This window comes from Raphanus sativus, chromosome 4 (assembly GCF_000801105.2).
Source record: "Raphanus sativus cultivar WK10039 chromosome 4, ASM80110v3, whole genome shotgun sequence".
In the NCBI taxonomy this organism is placed as follows: Eukaryota; Viridiplantae; Streptophyta; class Magnoliopsida; order Brassicales; family Brassicaceae; genus Raphanus; species Raphanus sativus.
The window spans coordinates 31,121,331-31,143,080 of record NC_079514.1 but is presented as its reverse complement, the minus strand read 5'-3'; the positions used below and the strand labels follow the sequence as shown (position 1 = coordinate 31,143,080).

General features: G+C 34.6%; 3 protein-coding genes, 1 long non-coding RNA gene and 1 pseudogene across 6 annotated transcripts; 4 read left to right on the top strand and 1 right to left on the bottom strand.

Annotated features, from left to right (window-relative positions):
• The first annotated feature begins 228 nt into the window (after positions 1 to 228).
• On the top strand, positions 229 to 2,416 carry LOC108855526 (RNA polymerase I termination factor). The gene has a single exon (XM_018629373.2). It carries the CDS (start codon positions 338 to 340, stop codon positions 2,300 to 2,302), a length of 1,965 nt encoding a protein of 654 aa, XP_018484875.1. The 5' UTR covers positions 229 to 337; the 3' UTR covers positions 2,303 to 2,416.
• A 674-nt stretch (positions 2,417 to 3,090) lies between these two features.
• LOC108850684 (40S ribosomal protein S15-1-like) lies at positions 3,091 to 4,161 on the top strand (annotated as a pseudogene).
• A 3,418-nt stretch (positions 4,162 to 7,579) lies between these two features.
• Positions 7,580 to 8,448, bottom strand: LOC108852941 (serine rich endogenous peptide 15-like). The gene is made up of 3 exons (XM_057007362.1): positions 8,318 to 8,448; positions 8,132 to 8,176; positions 7,580 to 7,891 (listed from the first exon to the last, which is right to left on the bottom strand). The coding sequence occupies exons 1-3, from the start codon at positions 8,412 to 8,414 to the stop codon at positions 7,806 to 7,808; spliced, it is 228 nt and encodes a 75-aa protein (XP_056863342.1). The 5' UTR covers positions 8,415 to 8,448; the 3' UTR covers positions 7,580 to 7,805.
• A 5,342-nt stretch (positions 8,449 to 13,790) lies between these two features.
• LOC108851930 (uncharacterized) lies at positions 13,791 to 14,399 on the top strand. The gene has a single exon (XM_018625405.2). The coding sequence runs from the start codon at positions 14,011 to 14,013 to the stop codon at positions 14,218 to 14,220; it is 210 nt and encodes a 69-aa protein (XP_018480907.1). The 5' UTR covers positions 13,791 to 14,010; the 3' UTR covers positions 14,221 to 14,399.
• A 3,506-nt stretch (positions 14,400 to 17,905) lies between these two features.
• LOC108849369 (uncharacterized) lies at positions 17,906 to 20,625 on the top strand. 3 transcript variants are annotated; one of them, XR_001949183.2, is made up of 4 exons: positions 19,080 to 19,484; positions 19,600 to 19,691; positions 19,934 to 20,159; positions 20,329 to 20,625. It is a non-coding gene; the product is annotated as an uncharacterized LOC108849369 (long non-coding RNA). The 3 variants fall into 3 exon arrangements; XR_008945383.1 differs by having other exon boundaries at positions 17,906 to 19,484; positions 19,600 to 20,159; positions 20,326 to 20,625; XR_008945382.1 differs by having other exon boundaries at positions 17,913 to 19,484; positions 19,600 to 20,159.
• The last annotated feature ends 1,125 nt before the right edge of the window (positions 20,626 to 21,750 follow it).

The following is a 21,750-nucleotide window of genomic DNA, read 5'->3' as shown; positions in this document are numbered from 1 at the left end:
GTCTGAAGGACCAGCCCAATTTGTATCCAAACCAAGGACGTTGTGCGATGTCTCTTAGCTTTATTCACCATTTTTCATTTATTTTTGGCCCAAAAACATAAGGACCAGGGCTTTAGAGCCCGCGATAAGCATGCTCTAAATAGGCGGCGTCTCGAAAGATAAAAAGTAATATTGGGCCTTTAACGTAAGCCCACCAAGTCTTGGAGGGCTCCCAAATAATCTCAAATCAAAACAAACCCTTTTGTCTTCTCGCCGCCACAAAAACCTGGAAACATCTCTCTCTCGCGTTTGCTTTTCTGAATCCCTAAATCGGATTCGAAGGTCAGGGCGAATAGTAATGGTTATGTCGGCGAATTTCTTCAAGTTAGATTCGCTGGAGTCTGACACGGATGAAGAGAGGACGACGACGACGGCGAGTAAGGTCGCGGTTCCATCTCAAGGAACCCCCGCAGAGCGCAGCTCTGTGAAGAAGAAGACGAAGAAGAAGAAACCAAGTGTTGAAAAACCTGATTCTGAAGGTGGAAAGAAATCGAAGACGAAGGTATCTGGTGGTGATGAGTTAGGAGGAGACACTGAGAGCAGCCAAGGCCATGAGAAAGCAGTCGCCAACACTGATGCTGATGATGATGGTAAGAGAAAGAGAAAGCGTGTTGATGATACTGATCTGGGAGATACATCACCCAATCCTAAGACTACTAAGAAGAAGAAGAAGCAAACAGTTGCTGATTCTGAAAACACCTCCAGCTCCAAGAAGAAAAGTAAGGACAAGATTCAAAGAGATGTTCCAGAGGAGGCTCAAGTTAATCAGTTACAAACTGAGGATCCAGAGAAGTCTCCAAAGAAGAAGAAGAAGCAAACTGAAGATCCAGAGGTTGAAGAAGACAACAAGGACTCTGCTGAAGATGCTGAGAAGAAACAAAGTGAGGATTCAGAGGCTGACGACTTGAACAAGTCTTCCAAGAAGAAAAGGAAGAAGAAGCTAATTGATGCTCCAGAGGTTGGAGAAGATGATGCAGAAAAGACACAAAGTGAGGATTCAGAGGCTAACTTGAACAAGTCTACCAAAGTTCCAAAGAAGAAAAAGAAGAAGAAGAAGCTAAGTGAAGCTCCAGAGGTTGAAGACTCTTCGGGAGATGCAGAGAAGGAGAATTCAGAGGCTGAAGGAAACTACTTGAACTCTCCGGAAATTGCAAAGAAGAAAAGTAAGAAGAAGAAGAAGAAGCAAAGTGAAGATCCAGAGGCTGAAGAAAACAACAACAACAATGGAAAGGATAAAAAGAAGAAGAAGAAGAAGAAGCAGAAGGGTAGTAAGAGTGATGAAGTTGTGACCACCCCATCACCCAAAAGCGCTAAAAAGGTCAACTTTTCCGACCAAGTTGAAGTTTTTCCTGCTGACTCTGAAGAAAGCGATGAAGAAGAAGGGGAAGAAAAAGTTGACCTGGTGAGGGGTAAGCGGTTTACAAAGGAAGAAGACGAGCTGATCAAGAAATCTGTATTGGAATACGTTGAGAACCATGCTTTAGGAGACGAAGGGATTAACATGGTCATGAACTGCAAGGCACACAAACAAATCAAAGGCTGTTGGAAAGAGATAGCTACTGCTTTACCCTGGAGGCCATACCTTGGTGTCTACTATCGTGCGCATACTTTGTTTGAAGAAGGATCCAAAGGGGTATGGACTAAAGAGGATTTGGAGCTCGTTGTGCAGCATCAGAAGAAACGCGGCAACGATTGGAGGACTCTCGCGGATGCCATGGGTAAACACAGGAACCATGTTAAAGACGCTTGGAGGAGGATTAGATTGGCGTCCAAGAAGAAAGGACATTGGTCTATGGAGGAGTACCAAAGCCTCTTTGATCTTGTCAACAGAGACCTTAGGATAAAAGCGTTCAAAGAGAAGCACTCTAAACATGGGATGCTCAGGGATAACATCCCTTGGATGGCTATAAGCGACCAGCTCGGAACAAGGGACCATGCCGTCTGCTGCCTGAAATGGTATGATCAGTTGACATCACCGATGGTGGCCGATGGGATGTGGGCTAACGTGGATGACTATAGGCTCTTGGACGAGCTTACGAATCTGGATGCTGCTTGTGTCGACGACGTGGATTGGGATAATCTTTTGGATAATAGAGATGGAGATGCTTGTAGAAGTCGGTGGAATCAGATGGTGAATCATATCGGATTGCCTGGAAGCAAAACGTTTGCAGAACAAGTCGAGGTTTTGTCTCAGAGGTATTGCCCTGACATAGCTGAAGACAGAGAAGACTTTGACAACAGACCTTTTGATCCTGAAGATTAATCAAGTCTAGTAAGAGTTTATTTGTTCCTTTTTATGTTCTACTTTAATGTAAGTTGTGTTTGTGAGCTTGAAAAACTATGTTAAGGTTTTTGATCGGGATTCTCTTTGCTTCTCTATTTTCTTAGCATTAATGTTTCAGTCATAGGATATCTAGTGAAAAAGGATATATGAGTGTCGTTACTAGTACTTTGCTTGGCATGGAATAGGTTTAATAGTCAGGCACTAGTTCAAATGCTAGATTACAAGGTCTTGAGGTTGGAGTAACCTTTGAATCTTGCAAGCAAAAAACACATCAAGGTCTCATGTTTGAGTCGACCGTTTGAAATAGAGAATTGGATCAAAGTAGTTCAAATTAAAGATCTTAAAAACAGATTGGGTTTCTAATGTCGTCCATGAACAAACAGTAAATCAAGAATAGATGTTTAAAAGCATAATAATCCGATTTCTATATATAATTTAGTCTTTCACTAAAACCGTCTACTACTACTTCAAGTCTACATCCTTAAGCAGAGGTTCGGAGGCAGACTCCAGTTACAGAATAGGAGGCTCCAGTCACTAAGCCCATTTGGACATGTACAGCTTAATCAGAGGTTACAGACTTACAGTCACTAAGTTCATTTGGCTCCAGTTACAGAATAGGAGGCTCCAGTAACTAACCCTATTTGGGCATGTACAGCTTAATCATAGGTTACAGTCACTAAGTTCATTTGGAGATAGACAGCCCAATTGACATACATTGTGTTTAGACTCGGTGAACAGAGACGGTGATCACTTTTAAAGAGAATCCCCACAGTAATAAGGCTAGACTCTCTCCAGCAAGTGACACGTTGGATTTGAAAATGCTTTTGAGAATGACATGTCAATAAATGAAAAAAATGCAAAAACCACTCACGACATTTTATATCTCCACCTCATTGCTCTGCTGTCATGTTTTTCTTTTGTTTTCTTCTCCGTTTGGCAAGAGAGAAGGGATCCGAGATTATTCTTCTTCGATCTCTCTCTCTCCTTCGCTTTGAAATCGGATCTCTCTCTTACTGTTTCGATTTGGTCGACCAGGAAGCCGATGGCTCTGATTAAGAAGCTACGCAAGGCGGTAAGCATTTCATTTTGCTATCAAGTCTCGTCTTTTCTTACCGATGTAGTCAAAATGGCTTTGAATGTTAGATTGTAATCTGCTGATTGAATGATTTGTGATGGTATTTGTACGATTAGGGTTTAGGGATTTGTCTTTTAACTTTATTAGTGACCTTGGATTGTTAATGTTATTCTTGGTTTACGCCTTAGTATCAAATGCTAGGGTGTGCCTTAGTAAAAATCAGGAGTTAGTTTTAGGTATTTTAGATTCTTTCTTTCCACACTTTTGAATTGCTGAAGCTGACTATCTTTACTTTCGGTTGATAACTAGAAAAGGGAGGCACCACAAGGTGAGAAGCCAGAACCCACCTGAGGAACATGATCATTGTCCCTGAGATTATCGGAAGCATCACTGCAGCGTACAATGGAAAGACCTTTGACCAGGTCGAGATCAAGCCCGAGATGATTGGTCACTACCTGGCCGAGTTCTCCATCTCATACAAGCCAGTTAGGCACTGTAGGCCTGATGTTGGTGCTACCCACTCCTCCCATTTCATTCCCCTCAAGTGAAGAGCTTGGGAACGTGTTTCATGGTCTTTTTGTTTCTCTAAGTGTGTGTTTGTGGATCCTCTTTTGTTGCTGCATATTTTTTAAGTATATAGACACTTTTATGGCCTGTTTCCATCAAATTGCCACCAATTTTTGTTTTTATAACATTGTCTGATTGTTGGAATGGTTAGTAGCTTTAGTGATTTGATAACTTATGTGAATTTTATTCTGGATGACTTTTGTGATCTCATTCTCATATTTGCTTTAGGTTACTTGATTAAACACCGTCTATATAACAGAGCATTACGGACTATCGTTCATAGAAGATCAGTTTCTCATATTTTTTGCAGAGGGACTATCGTTCACAGCAACAAAAAATAATTGATATCTACTGATGTGAAGAAGATAGTGACACGGCAGTAGCATTGTTTGCTTAATAAGGTATGATTTATATTTATACCTTTATGACATCTGTTTTTCAATGCTGCAGCAAAAAAAACACCTTCATACCAAATTGTTTTATGCCATGAGTGCAGAAACGAGTTTTTATATGAGCTCAATAGCTTTTGCGACTGGAAGACGCTTGTTCAACTACTTAACCACTGCTGGTCCAAAGCTTTTGGGTATGTTTTATTCTAACTCGTGGATTATTTACTATGACATAGCAGCTGTTATAAATATGATGCTGTTCTTTCTTGCCTGATACATTTTTATTATTTCATGTCTTTTTTATATATAGTTCTCGTCTTGACAACACTCGGTTCTGTTGTATCAGCAAGTTGAGAATTTCAAAGAAATAGAAGGAGATTCATTAAAGTTGCAGGAATCTAATAATCTGATGTGATCTTAAAGGGAAACTTCTCTGTCCGAGACTCTGTCACGTTTTTATCCTCTAACTGTACAACAAGAAGGATCCAGCTATATAAGCTATATCTTGTAGGTTGTAGCAACGTATGAGCCATCATTACTGAGGCACAAACTGATCTCCTTCTCTCAAATGAAAAAGATTATCACTCCCTTGAGTTCTATATAAGCTATTGTACTGACTCTTTAATAGAAAACACAAAGGTCTGCAGCAAGGGAGGTCTTTGTTACAATAAGACAAATGAAAATAGAGGTTGACTTTCTAATTAGATAATTTTTATGTTATATGTGCTATTATATACGTTTGCAATTTCAAATACCGTTCTTCAGTTTTATGTTGTGTAATAGACTATAAATTTATAAAAGAACATAAAGTAAGTTTAATCTTATTACTTACCAGTATTACTTGATTGAAAAAAAAATATACAATTATGTTTCAATATTTGTTTTCATTTTGTAAATTACGGATCAGTACGCTCTATGTTTCTCAATAACTTCACTACATTTTCATGGTAACATTTCTCATTTTATTTCTTTCACTCTCCTATGTTTATTTTTGACTATCCTATGTCTCCTTATTTGATACACAAGCACAATATATAATAAACCATAAAATGAAATTTTTACAGTAAATTAACAAACAAAGAATATATTAATTTTATGAAAAAAGAAAGTCATACGGTAATTTAAGACGTATTTCATAATTATTTCAGAATACAACAGTCAATTTTTATAAGGTTCAATTTTTCACACATTCACCCATACTGTTCAATTTATATTTTTGAATGTTCAACTATCTTAATAAAATATGAAAATAATAAATAGGTAAATATCTAATCGAATCATCATGCGTAAATATAAAAAATGGGTTGAAAATATATTATATATTCAAATATGACACAATTTGATAAAATAAAATGATAATTTCTTTTCAAAAATCTTATTTAAATATATATGGTCTTGGTTTTAAATAGCATGTTGCGAACAAATACGATAAGGTGCTCGACTCTCACCAAGCGCTATGGCGAGGAAAGTCAATCGCCATGTGTAACACACATGCAAAACCGTAATATCTATTTCTAACTTTTAAGTCATGATAAGCCATTGATAGAAACAGTAAAGAGAAAATTAAAATACCAATTCCATTGAAAGATTAAAAGTTTAAAGCCAAAACACCAATTCAGATGTACTAAAATTTAATAGAGCAGAACTAGAATCCTAAAACTCTAAAATTCTGATTCAAAGTTCCTTGATAAGAAAATATAGTTTATGAGAACAGAGACCTAAGTACAAAAGAAAGAAGATATAAGCTGAGTGGATAAAATGAAGAACATAGAGAAAAGTAGAAAGAAAGAGTGATGAAGAACTTAAGGGTTGTATATAACTATAATATAGTGAGTAGATTAGGTTTGTCGATAGGTTATATTAGACTAGAGATTATGTATTAAACCAAAGTTGGTTTAGTAACCAAAATATGTACAAATCAAGTTGGTTTGAGAAGGGAATCAGTGAGGCGTCGCTAAAAAGCGACTTATGAATAATACTAAAACGCTCAATAGCGAACGCTATGTGTACCTCGCCTGGCTTTCAGGTGTCAGTGCGATGGGCACACCGCTACACCTCGCCAAGCGTCATGGCGATGAAGGCATTCGCTTTTTAAAACCAAGAATATTGTTCCATAAAAAAATCATAAGCTAATATTTTTTTTGTCATAAACTAATAATTGTTATATAAGTTCGAACAAAAAAATGTATTGTTTATTGTGTATATTCATGATAAAATTCATCTCAGTTTTTTTAACACTCCAAGATATTTTTGATAATATTACTATTGTTTAGTAAAATTATATCTATTTTTTTAATTCTGTAGAACATAAATAATATTATAAATCATGTAAATTGGCTTTGTAAAGTTTATGTAATATATATATAGTAAAATATAAAAAGGAAAGTTTTTATTATAACTCCATGAACCAAGAATATTGCTCCGTAAAAAAAATCATAAACTAATCATTTTTATATAGTTTATATAAGTTCAAACAAAAAAATTAAATTGTTTATTGTGTAAAAAATATAGATATAATTTTACCAAATAATAGTAATACTACCAAAAATATCTGGAGTGTTAAAAAAAATTCCAGATGAATTTTATCATGAAATGTTCTGTAGAACACAACTAATATAATAAAATCATGTAAATTGGTTTTGTAAAATTAGTAATGTATATATAGTAAAATCTGAAAATGAAAGTTTTTATTATAATTCCATAAAATAATAGATTTTGATCGTCTCAATATTATTAATTTATAGAGTTTTACCATATATACTAATCAAATATTTTAAATCAAATATTATTTTAATATCAGAAATTAAAAAATATAAATATATATATATATATATATATATATATATTTATAACTAAAAATTATAGAAAAATCCCGCTGCGTAGCGCGGGTAATTACCTAGTTACTCTCAAAGGACATAGCCAATCTAAGGATCACACCAATGTGACAATATCAACTTAGTTATTCCAAGGAATTCTTTTTTTTTTCCTAAAAAGCAATGAAATTACAATCACACTTGCGATCAAATCAAACCACACATGCTATTAAGCAAAAACCAAACGTCAACATATATTACAAACAATGGCAAAGCGTCTCACTTCAACTTTGAACCATCGTCCTTAAGGTAGTGAGCTTCGTATTGAACAACTGCAAGATAATAAACAGACGACCATGTTTTTAGATAACACATTTTTTCGTTCAAACAAACGTATTTATATATAGATACATTTTTAAGTCAAAAATCATATATTTTATTTATTCAAAAGTGTACACATAATTATTTAATTTTGTGTTTAAATCCACATACACTTTGGAATAGCTTAGCTCTGATTATTTAAACATTTATATGTAAACAATTACACAACCGTATATAAACTTGATTTTTCGACATCCTCTTGGAATTTATATTTCTTCAACTCTCCATCACTTCTTGAAACTTAAGTTCATCATCACTTATGGACCTTTTCCTTTGGTTGAGTTAGAGTGGTTCGCACGTGTGCCCGTCGGGGCAGGGGCGGAACATCCTCGCCGGTACTGATCTGGAACAATATGAAAAAAGAAGTTAAAAAATCAATGAAAGACTGTTACAAAAAAAAAAAATCAATGAAAGATCATATGATTAGTTACAGGTTCTTTAAAGGTATTGAGTTTTAATGGGTTAGTAACTCCCTGAAAATTTGAATCATCCTAATATTTATAAATTGAATAATAATTGTGGACAAACAATATATTCGACGAATTAAATATATATGGTTTTGAATTCTGGCTCTGGAATTTACTTGGTGGGTTTCTCGCGCATGGGGTATCCGAAGACTTGGTAGTAACTACAATTCAAAAAAAGATTTGAACATCATTGTCGGAGCACATGCTGCACATCTCTTTATAAAACAATCTATATAGTAACTTGAAAAGTTGAAAATAAGTGTAAGTTATATTTATATGCGTAGACGAATATATAAACTAACGTTTGGAGGGTTTGGCCTCGGCGACACCGAACTGAGAAGAAAGACACAGAAGTAAAGACAGAAAAAGAGCAGTTACACATGATTTATAATTTGCCATTTAAAAACTGATTTTCTTTGTTACGTTTCATGAAATGGTATTTTATAAGTAGAGAAGATAATATGAAAGCATCAGCCGCACCAAAGAATTTTAACGCGTTTTTGACTTTGTATGTGCACTGACTGCCATTGGTGACTTTTGAAAGTCCACCAAGGAGACTTTTGGAGTCCTTTCTAGTTTTGATACAGGGTCTAATTGTAAAATGTTTGGTTCATAATTCACAGAAACGTGGACAAACATTTGGATGATGGGTTAAATGGTTGGGCTGAGTTCAACATAGGTAAATTGAAGAATGTAAACATGAAATAAAAACTAGATCTAAATATATATACTTTGTCATTTGTTTTCTGCAAATTTATGCAAACTTAAGTTAATTAAGTTATTAAAGTTTCCAATAAAATTTATAATAAAATAAATTATATATAAATGAAAAGTAAATACATGGATGCATTGGTATGCCTAGAACTGAGTTTGTACACCAAAGAAGGAAGGAAGATTGGGGCCTTCAATTAAGCAGTGTTGAGTAAACAAGTGTGGAAAATATTACAACACTCAAATTGTCTTATGACTAGGATATTACAGGCCTGTTACTTTTCAGATGGGAATATCTTACATGTGAGTCTCAAACCGAAAACTTCTTATGCTTGGAAATCCACCTTACATGGGAAGGAACTTATTGCTAAAGGTATGAGATATATCATTGGAGATGGTTTTCATACTAAGATGTGGGTAGATCTTTGATTACCTCTACATCCTCCAAAGACTTCCAGGAGAAAGAAGAGAAGTGTCCCTTAATACTAAAGTTCAATCCTACCTTACTCAGAATAAAAATGAGTGGGATATGGAGAAGCTTCGGGAAGATGTTGTTGATGAAGATATTGAGAGGACAGTATTGCTAAGTATTAGCTCAAAATCTCAACAAGACTTAATGGGATGGCACTATAATGATGATGAAATTTACACAGTAAAGTCTGGCTATTGGTTAGCCACTCACTTACCTATCAAAATTTTATAACCCCAACTTATGGAGATGTGAATTTAAAGCGCAATGTTTGGAAGAGTAAGGTATCACTAAAGATCAAGCATTTCCTTTAGCGGATTTTATCTCGAAGTTTGGCGACTGGTAACAAAGAAGACATGTTACAAACGATACAATTTGTAAGCGTTGTTATCAAGAAGAGGAAACAGAGAAGCATTTGTTTTTTATTGTAGTTATGCTCAACAAATTTAGAGGGCTGCTGGGATAGCAAATCCAATTATTTTTAGCTCACAGGCGACATTTTCTGAGAAAATGGTTGCGTGTTTGCAGTATTCATCATCTGTCCGATTAATTCATTATCAAGAGCTTCTTCTTTGGATTCTCTGGGAAATATGGAGAAGCCGAAATAAGCTTATTTTTCAACAGAAACAGATTCATTGGAAGGTTGTGCTGAAGTATGCCAAAAGTGATGCTAATGAATGGAAAGTGGTGGAAGTTCAAGAGGATTCTGTTACGCAATTGACACCAGTTTCTCCTAGTTTTCAGAGAATCGAACATACTTGGAGAAACCTTCGTTAGGGTGGCTTAAATGCAATGTTGATGGATCGTTCTATAATACAGACACATATGCCTCAGCAGGTTGGATCCTGCATGTGCAGATGGTTTCTGTCAATACTCGGTTCAGGCTACAGGAAATAAAGTTAGTAATGCAATGGAAGCCGAATTACAAGCCATTTTAATGGTAATGCAGCATTGTTGGTCCAGAGGACACCGTATGATACTTATCAAGAATGATAATAAGAAGGCGATGTATATTTTGAATGGGAAAGCTCTACATTTCGCAGCTTACAACTGGATCCGTGAAATAAGATGGTGGTCTCTGAAATTTGATGAGATACACTTCAATGGACAGGAAGAGAAGCAAATAAAGTAGCAGACAAACTGGACACAACAAGATTACCAACTATGGTATCATTTTCTTATCATATTCATGTACCTATGTGTATCAGGAGTCTTCTACATGAAAACCATGTAATATCATGGTCTTGTTTATATGAAAATGAGAAGTTATAAAAAACATTGTTGGATACCCATCAATCGGCTACAACCTTAAAAGAGATATATTTAACGAAATGAAAATATTTGTTTGATTCTTATAACACTTCAATGGTATGTGTAAAGTTAGAAGGGTTTACACATCACCAAATTATGGTTTTTATGACAGAAGAATATTGAGATGAAAGTCCTAAGAGAACAATATCAAAGGTTGAGATGTGTCTGAATCTGTTTAAAAGCTCCAGTAATTAGTAATCTAACGTTGTAATTCTACTGATTTTAGGAATCTTGAAACGGTGCTATTAGTGATGTTGTTGCATAATGTATGACTGTGGCTCTCACTTACAATATCGAGATGCATTTTCCGTATAATTGGGTGATTTTCTTGATAAATTTTCTTAATATAATGTTTCGTAGACAAATTAAATTGGACTAACCTATTTTGAAATCAATTTTAGTGTTACCACCTAAACAAAATTGAAAGATAAGAAAATGGCCCATCAGCAAACCTCTTTTGTAATTAATACAAACTTAAGATTATAACTTAAAAATATATATATATATATATAAGGATGTCTTTACCTATTTGCTTCACTTGTAGGAAGCGTTGTCCACAAAAGATAGTTTTCCAGATGTATGGATTAATACTTTGTTCCACATTTTGTATGCGTGGTACTCATCCTAGAGAGTTGACTACTTAGCTTGATGATCATTAATTGTTCTTCTTGTAAGATATATTGCATTATGTTCTTGATGATCATTAATTGTTCTTCTTGTAAGATATATTGCATTATGTTCTATTTGATTACTCAAACTTAGGTCCAATATTCTTAGGAAATTTACTCAAAAAGTAGTGAACCGCTTGCATATGCAGGGCCGGCCCAGAGGAGAAACCACCCAAGCCATCGATTAGGGCATCCAATTTAAAGGGGCATATTTTCTATAAATTTTTGTTACTATATAGATAAAAATAATTTTATAAGATTTTTTAATTGAAACTATACTTATTGGACATTTTTACTTATGATATTTTGAAGGCATAATTCAAATACTGAAAAATTCTTTAAAATGATATTCATTCGAACATAAATAGTGGTATTTTACTTATGGAATTAATATTCTACAAGAATCAATGTCACAATAGATTAGAAAACCTACTATAATATTTTTTTGTTAAAGAATGAATGTTATATGACAATATAAATTATTTAGTGGGCATTTTTACTTATGATATTTTGAAGGCATAATTCAAATACTGAAAATTTCTTTAAAGTGATATTCATTCGAACATAATTAGTGGTATTTTATTTATGGAATTATTATTCTACAAGAATCAATGTCAAAATAGATTATATCGCCTACTATAATATTTGTTTTTTAAAGAATGATTGTTATATGAAAAATATAAATTATTTAGTGTGCATTTTAGAATATAAGAATATCGATCATCACATATAAAAAATTTTAAAAGGTAAAAATAGTTATTAGTAGTATAACATGTTATTTAAGAGATTACCTAAATTGATTTTGTTATCGATCAAAACTGTTATAAGAATTGACTATATTTATTTAATGAATGCTTTTACATGAAAAAATGCAAAAAAGTATATTTTAATGTTTTATACAGTAGAACCTCTATAAATTAATACTCTATAAATTAATAATCTCTATAAATTAATAAATTTTGCCGGTCCCAAATTGGGCTAGTGTTAAATATAACACAAATCGATAAAATAATAAGATAATAATATTTTTAAAACTTCTATGTAAATATATAGTCCCCTTAAAATCATAAATTAATAATCTATCTATATATAATTTTTATATAAGTACAAGCTAAATATTATATTGTTGGTTTTATATTCACAATAAAATTTTTTTGTTTTTCTTAACATTTCAATATATTTTAATAATATTTGGTAAAATTATACCGAAAACCACTTAACAATTCTATGTAACATAAAAATATACACAAAATAAGATAATAAAACAATATGAAAGTCAAATTTCTAAAATTTAAATAATGTACATACGGTAAAATAAAATATTTTCTTTTTCTTATAAATAAAAATATTTAAAAATAGAAAAAACTAAATAAGGAAACTTTTGTAAATTAATATCTCTATAAATTAATAAAATTTCAAAGTCCCAACATTATTAATTTATAGAGGTTCTACTGTATTTACTGTTTTAGTTCAAAAATTTAAATTACTTTTATATTAGTTTTTTTTTATAATTTCAATACAAAATATTAAAAGGCATAGTTTTAAAATTGGATTAGGGCATTGTTAAACGTTAGACCGGCACTGTGCATATGAGTTGTGATTCTTGAAACAAAGCCTTTTTTCTTTTCTCATTAATCTCAAGTCGCATATTTATTTATTTTTCTTGTTTTTCTTCTACTAACTTCCTGAAATTCTCTAAAATGTTTACCATTTTGCACATCAATGTCTTCAAACCAAGGGACAAGATGCATCCATTAAAGCTACAGCGATGGCAACATTAAGTTGTTTACGAGAACCCATTGGTCCAACAAAAAACGGTGCTAGAGATAAAATGGAGTATGGCCTTAAAAATGTATGGATTAGCTTAGCATTGTGGACAAACACAATTATAAGAATGAATCTCGTACCAATAAAATTCTTCGTAAGTGCAATTTGTCAAAAGCCTCTAGCAGGGGTTCGGACTTCGAAGGCAGTTAGTTGGCAATCATGTAGCACCTCTGCCTATTGTGTGGCACGTGCACCTGCAGATCAGTGAATCGAAATCGTGGTCAGGTGGAGGCCGAGCTTGGAAACGAGGCTAATAGAGCGAGAACATGCTCTTACTGTGGAAACGGGAGAAAAAATTAAACCATAGATCAAGAAAGAACATAAACTTAAGAAAGTAAAGTGATGATCATCTTTGAGTCACATTTCATATTCTAGTTTCTCAGTGAAACTAGAATATTCTAACATGAAAGCAAGGAGTTTCTCAGTGTACATCATCAGAGCCAATATCAAAAGCCAATATTTCGTACCAAACTACCATATTCAGTCCCTGGTTAGTCTCGCTGGTCCAACAGTTTCCTCTATACTGATTAGAAAAAGCTAAATCCAAACCTATGAAGAAAAAGTAGACCCTTGAAAATGAAAATAAAAATGGTGAGATCATCTTTACACATTCATTTACTCTTTTTTTTAGCAATTCTTTAGCAAAAGCAAAAAGAAAATACATACCAAGAACGATCTGTAAAGCAGTTGTCGTCGAAAATAGAATACAGAAACCATAAAAGAAGCAATTGATTGAAAATTTAAGAATAAAGAAAGCTCATAGACAACTAAAAAGACGAAAGAAGCAAAACCCACTTAAAGAATACAATACCTTTCCTTTGCAACCTTACCAAAGCTTAGCATCTAACCAACTCCTCTCCTTAGCCACCAAGAAACCCATAATTCTACATAAAACCATAACAAACTTCTACATTCTCAAACTTTAATTCCACATCTTACTTCATCTGCAAGAACAAGAACCTATTACACGACAAACACATATCATAGTAGAGAGAAGATTACTGGAGATATGAGTGCAGACTGGGGACCAGTGATTGTAGCAGTGGCTCTGTTCATCCTACTCTCACCAGGATTGCTCTTTCAGCTACCGGCGAGGACAAGAGTGATGGAGTTCGGTAACATGAGCACAAGCGGCATTTCTATTTTGGTCCATGCCATTATTTACTTCTGTATACTCACTATCTTGGTCATAGCCATACAAATTCACATCCATTTCTGATCTTATATTATAACAAAAGGCAAGCTTATTTGGATTCAAAATTTGCCTTTTTCTGCTACTTATTTTTGCTAATCTATTGTTCTTAGCTCATGGTGTTGGTTGTATACAAATAAAGAATCTGTAATTTTGTATTTTCCCAATATAATGTCTAACCTTCTAAGTTTCAAAATCACATATAATTGGTATAATTCATCAAGTATTAATCCAACATAAAGCATCTTCTTTTTGATTGATTACACAATTATTTTCGTTAATCTCTGATTCTTTAATACATTTTCAGTAAAACATAATGAACAACACAACAAGGGATCTGTTTGTTCCCAAACAAGTTTCAGACAGATTTAAGTAAAAGTAGACACTCTAGAAAACAAAATAACAGAGATCCAAATCTAAGAAGATTCCTGAAACCCCTCTGATTCAGAGAAAGGGTTTACCCTAGATCAGCCGGTGGTGATGTGGAGATTGACAGCGAGGATCAAGATGGTGTAAGCAGCGAAGAAGATGAGTGTGTGGACGGCGATTGCTTTCCCGTTGGTTTTCATGCCGCCGAAATCTAAAGTGCGGTGATGTCCGGGTAAAGAGAAGAGGAGACCTGGAGAGAGCAATACGAACAGTATAACTCCGACGAGAACCGGGGCCCAATCCGCCATTTCCGGATGAAAGTAGAGAAAAAAACGCAAAGGTGACTCTGCCTTTTTCGATAAAGCGGTGGTGAGGTGCGAGAGAGAAAAGAGTCAAAAAGACAAGACTAGAAGTAAAGTGCAAGTATCAAAGGAGAAACACAAAACAAAGTAGGAAGAGAGAGAGAGAGAGCAGAGGTTTAGAAAGAGAAAGCAGATCCAGTTTTGGGTCCAGCGTACGGACGGCGCGTGAGCGTCCGTGCCGTCGCCGGAGCCCTTCTTTTCCGGTTGTCTCGTTTCTTCTTCACTCCTTCTTCGCCGTTCCGTCACTGACCGCCTTGTCCGAGCTCTGGTTTCGCAATCACCATACTTGGTGGCTAGAAGTTTGGAGCAACGACGCTGTCCAAGTGGAGGTATCTGAGGGAGAGGGAGCAGTCTGTAGACTCAGTTGTTGTGTCCCGGGAGATGGAGGCTAATTTTGATCTGTCGTCGCCGGTCTTTGCGGGAGGTGGAGGTTTGTTTCAGATCCACCGTCGCCGTTTCAGTTCCCGGGAAGGGGAGTTTCCTCAACTTCCGCCTTCGCCGGTTTTGGTCACGGAGCGTGGAGGCTTTTATAGCTCCGCGCTTCCGTTAAAGAACCCGGGATTTTTGGGTAAGGTTACTAGTCCGATCTGTGCTTTAGTTTTGGTGTGGTTATCGGAAAGATGGGTGTTTGAGTTATTGTGTTTGGTTGTCCGGTAGACGATGAGGATCTCCGGTGACGGAGACGATGTGCGAGGGAAGTATGTTTGGGTTCTTGGTTCGCTTGTCCTGGATGTGAAGTGGTTCAAAGTCGGAGAGATCTCGATGTCTCGATGGAATCTTTCTGGCGTGAAGACAACGCGGTGAAGAACGGTTTGGTATCGTCGGAGGCTTGTTTGTTTCAGAGCTCCGATGAAAGGGATGGCGAGCTGGTCAAGTTCCGGCGAGTTAGAGACGGAGGTGATCGAGTTGAGGCGGATTGCGACGCGTGTCGCAGGATCAGAGCGGAGAGCTCCACGTGTTTAGTCTCCTCGACACGCCAGACGCTCTGTCAGTTTGGTCTTTGGGTTTGGGTCGCGGACCTGTTTAAAATCTTTCGGTGGACTGTTGTATTTTGGGCTTTAAGCCATAGATCTTTGTATTGGGCTTCGGCTGAATGTTGGGCTTGGCCCGTATTTTTATTATAAAATCATTGAGGGAAAAAAAAAGAAGTAAAGTGCAAGTGCTGATTATTTTTCTTTTCTTTTTAGTTTTTTTCTTTTTTTTTTTCAAATTTGCGAAAATTCATACAATAGTCTCGAATATGTGCGATAAAAACGTAGATCTCATTTTCATTGTGCTCTGGAGGGAGAAGGTTTTTTTTACTTACAGAAATTTTCAAAATTTCGTAAAAGATTATGTTTCCTATTTTTTTTAACTTGAAAATTAAAAGGTAATGGTGTAAAGAAAGGTGAAGAAATATAAGATTTGTAAGAAGAAAACAGAAGATGTAGACGGGATGAGGTACCTCTACTGGTTAGAGTTTTGGGGGCTAATTGTTATGTTTTCGGGTTCGACGCTAGCCGGAGATGAACTGTCCATCCATGTCATTAAATGCGGTACTGGGTGTTGGGTTTTGTCCCCAGTCCAGGTAAAATTTTTTCGGGTGAAGTGAACCGCTGTCTGACCAGACAAGGGAAAATGACTCACGTAAGTGAAGAACCCCGGATTATCAAAAAAAAAAACAAAAGATGTAAAACGAAACAGCTTACTGTAAAATTAATAAGGCTGACCCATAACGAGGGTCAGCTTACTATATATGTGGGTGGTTGGTCAGTGCGTTTGCTCAAGAGTCTATTTATTTATTTTTTTATTTTTTTAATTTTCTTTCTTTTGTTAAAATATATTATGTATTAGATTTAAATTTAAATAATTTTATAAAATATAATCATATATAATATCTAAGTTGGAGCAAAATAATTTTGTTAATTTCTTTCAGAAATATTTTTTTTTGTATAAAGGCTCATGATAATGTTGAGCCCGTAAATTATAATCTGAATTTATAAAAAAAATATGGTGAGATTCTTAGAGCATGATTAATAGGAGAGGCCCGTTTGGAGTTTTTAGATGACATTTTTCGACTAAAATACATCTTTTACATTTTTTATTTAAAAGACGGTTTCTTAGTTTTTTTTTAATTAAAAACTAGGAGAATTTATCTTATATTACTAAGAATTTCATCCTAATAGACTCTATGGATCATCATGGTCTTATAGAGATTAGTAAGAATGCGACCTGGTGTAATGTGCAGGATGCTGTAGGGACATCTCCAAGTGTAAACGCGTACTCCATGCACTAAGAAAAGAAGATTTATTTTGTTCGACATAATGAAAAGTTATACTGATTTGGTATTTGCTTTTTTTGAGAACGTTATACTGATTTGGAATTTGCCTAACATGAGTTATAGATTAATTTAATATACGCACAAAAGATTAAGATGGGAGTAGATATAATAATTTTACACGTTTTGTGTTATGTCGATATTAGGAATTGTTTTAAAATGAAAAAAGCCAATCAAATTAATTATTACTAATTTTCAGAGAATATATATGTCAAATCCAAAAAGAAGGAACATATTACTAGCAACTGGTAGACACATTACATTTCATCTAGTTTTTCTGTCTCGCAAATAAGTTTCACAAAACAAGATTACATGACATGTCACATATGTATAACGAAACTCCTCCAAATATAATTTCAGAAACTGGCGTGTACATTTAGTTTCAAAAAAAAAAAAAAAAAAAAACTGGCGTGTACATTTATTGATCACCGCAAGAGAGGGTCCCGGTTCATGTGAATATATCATAAAACTTGAATGTGAGAGAATGATAATATCGTTTCTCTGCGATTTAAATATCATGCATGTGAGTTTGTCTTGTCTTTTTTTTTTTTCCGTTACTAAGTTATACAACTCGTGAAAATCAACAAGTTTAAGGCACTTATCTCATTGTATTACTTGGCTCTTTCTGTAGACAAACGTTTTAAGATAACTCCACTAAAGCAAAATTCCACAAACTCTCTCTCTTCCTTTAAATGAAAAAGAAATAGAGACTTTATTGGATGCTCATTCTCTTCTCGTTGAAACTACCCATTCTCTCAATTATTCCACAACCAAGTTTTCACTTTCTAAAGCCTCTCTCTTCTTACTTCTCTTGCTTTTGTTCTTGCTCTGGTCGTTGTAAGAAGATATGCATGACTGGGCAGCACCGTTGATTGCTTCTGCTCTATTTGCGTTTCTATCGCCAGGGCTCATACTGCAGTTTCCTGGGAAAGAATCTCCGGTGGGCTTCATGAACATGAAGACAACGGTAGCTTCTATTTTCGTCCACACCGTTCTTTACGGTCTCTTTCTCATCCTCTTCCTAGTCGTTCTCAACGTCCATGTTTATGCTTAGCTTAAGCTCAAAATATTACACTTTGTGCTAGCCTCTGTTTGTGCTAGATGGGTTTAGTAGTGGAGCTTTGTTTTATGACTTGTCTTACTTCTTTCTTTGTTCCTTCTTTTTAATTACTGATCTAAAGAGAAAAGTTATTACCAATTTTGCTTTAGTATTATTCATTATATGTGGCCATATCTGTGTATTTGTGAGAAAATTCCGAGTGAATTGAGCTTAAGCTGTGGAAACATGGCTTAACTCTTAAGGATAACACAAATGATCCATATGCTAGAATAAAAATGGATAAGATAAATAAAGTTGATCGAACAACTTGAAGTAAAAGGCTACACTTGCTATACAAAAATTATTTTTTTGGGTTTGAATAAGTTTTGCTTTCAATTCAAAAATAAAATGATATCTTAATTTTACAACTCCTATCAAATAAACAAAATTTATATGATATTAAGTGCAATGAATTCATAGTAAGGGCATTAAGTAAAATATGCCAAACCTTTGGGCTTAAAAAACCAGTCAGTTTGGTCTAAGAAGGCCTTCTTGATGTATGTAGAAGCTGTATTGTTACAGTTCCATGTTGGGAAATCAATTACACCCTCGTTGAATCCATAGCAAGTGACATTACTAAAAATGATACACTCCTTTTCAAAATGTTACATGTTTTAGCCTTTTTACATAGATTAATAAAATATATTAAATTTAAGTTAAATGCATAATTTTGTAATTATTTATTTTTTATGATTCTAAACCAATAAAAATTCAGTAAATACAATTAATATTCTTGAAGTTTACAATTAATTATTATTAGGATAAAAAGGATATCTATTTTATTTATATAAAGTTGAGTTACCTCCCTCCTGGTGATGTCACCTCGGATTCCAGCCTGGAAACTCGTGCGTCCAGAGCGTGACACATGTCGGGGATTAATGAAACGCAGCTTGCTGGGCGTGCGTGTTCTGTCCGGATTTCATTTGGGCTTCGCATCGCTTATATCTTCACGGCCCATCTAGCACACCGGTCGAACGAGACCCTAATCAGATGAGGTTCGCTCATTCGTCGTCTCCTCTCCTCTTCGGTCGGCGACGAGACGATACAGCTTCCGTAACGGTGAGCGTTGAGCTTTAATCGTCTTAAATCGTCTTAAATCGTCTTAACCTTCTTCGTGGCAGTGAGAATTCTCACCTATAAAAAGGTACAGCTTCATCCCCTTAGCATCATCCCTAATCCAAGAGAAAGATTATTTTCAGTACAATGGCTACCTCATCCCTCTTTATTTCTGATTTGGTCGTTGTTCTTCCATGGTGGAGGTGCGGCTGATTAGATTCTGTGAAGCCAGAAACTTTAAAGGTGGTGGCGAGTCGATGTGTGTGACTGTGATATGCTTCTCTTTAACGCTAAGGTTGTTCCTTTCTTTAAACTCATTATCATCTTAATTTAAAACAGATTCAGGCATAAAAAATCTAAAGAAAATTATAAATTTTCAGTCAAAATATTTATTTCACTCTTTCGTAGATAGTTTCAGTTCCCTTTGTTGATTTCAGAAACTGGGTTTATTTACAGTTCTTATAAATATTACCGGCAGACTGAAACTGATTTTAATATGGCATTGAATCCTTCACGTGTTTTGAATGACATGGACAGCGATGATGAGCAGTTCCTTGCAAGAATTCCTGGGTATTTCGATGCTGAGAATAGTGCTTCTTATGAGATCACTGAGGACATGTTTGAGAAGGCTTCGTATGTAAAACAACTTGATCACTTTACCTTAGTCGAAATTCAAGAAATGATGGTCGGAGTTAGATCCTTGGAACCAATTTGGAGAACCAAGAGGCAGAGCAAGAGAATGCCACTAATCAGGCATCTTCAGGTATGACCTCTGATGCCTTTCCATCTTTTTTATTATATTTGATTTGTATTTTCCACATGTTTGTCTTAAGTCTGTCACTACCAGACTTTTTTGCCATTGTTAGTTTCATTTTATATTTCATTATGTTTTCTACGTAGTATGAAATAATGATGTGTTTCGGTTTTAGCAGGAGGGCAATGATGATGATTGAGATGCCTGGAACGTATCAGGGCCTACTAAGGCTGATGTTGGTGGTAATGATCGTGAGGAATCACCAACTATAGGAACAGCAGCACCGTCATCTTCCAAGGTTGTCAAGAAGGCCTGAATTGTATAGGTGAAGATCATGAAGCACTTGGACGCAATATTTGCTATTTGAATAATGCCAAGGCACCATTTTTGTTTCCTTCTGCAGTTTGCTATGTTTTTCCAGACAGTCTTCAAAAGTTCTGATTCAGTTTGAACTAATATAAAGATATTTATCACATGTTCCTTGCTCTCCAAATTTCAGTTTATATTCTCTGCATATCTTTAATATAAAAAAAAGATCACCCAAATAAAAATTACGTTCCAAACTACCACGATATATTGACCATATCTGGAAGCAGTATTTGCTATTTGAATAGTGCTTATGATCAGTGAAGTTTTTTGGTTTTATTTAAAACTCTTCTCATGTTTGCAATTTTTTCCACAAGACAATTCTCAGCACATATTTCCCATATCTAGAGATTAAAAATAGATCACCCAAATACCAAATATATTTCAAACAAAGACGTGTACAAAGAATATATTGAGAATATTGCTATCATCTCTTTACAAGATGTGTTATGTATAAACTATGCATTTCCAAACACTGGACCTCTCAAGAATTAACATATCTATCATCCCTGAATCAGCAGACGTACATCAATTTACGATTTGATCATGGGGTCTTTCTCTCTATATAGACAGATTCATCAATGCCTGACAGTGCTAAGATGAAACTGAAAGGGAGTATCTAAATGTCCATACATTAGTACTTTCAACAATTAGTCCAGCTTTGGTAATGGTGGAAGCAGAATGGCAACAGTAATCTAATACTCTAAATACATATATTGTCCAAACCCATTCCTGACATTCCCAACATCAAATATTACTGTGACATTTTATCGTGATTAGTTTTTTTTTTTTGAAACTTTTTAAGGGGTGCACCACGATTAGTTTGTTTTTGGTATTAACTAAATCAATATGTTTAAAAGAATATGTAAAAGAGAAACTAAAGTATATTCAAAAACAAAAGTATAAATTGTAGAAATAATTCATAATTTATAAGTTTGATTTCAGCTACGATGTTAAATCAATTAATGTATTTTATTTACTGAATATATATAATAAAGTAGAATAAACATTGAGAAAATGTAAAATAATGATATTTGCATCAGAATTTATTTCTATTAAACAAGCTTATTATTTTGAGAACAAAACAAACTTATTATTCTGTTTTAGATTAAACTAAATATAATATTACTTTCAATTTTAGAGTAAACAAAATATTTTACAAAAAAAATTTCACTTGTCCGCCCGTAGGGCGGGTTTTCCCTAGTCTATCTATATAAAAAGATGTTGCTTCTCT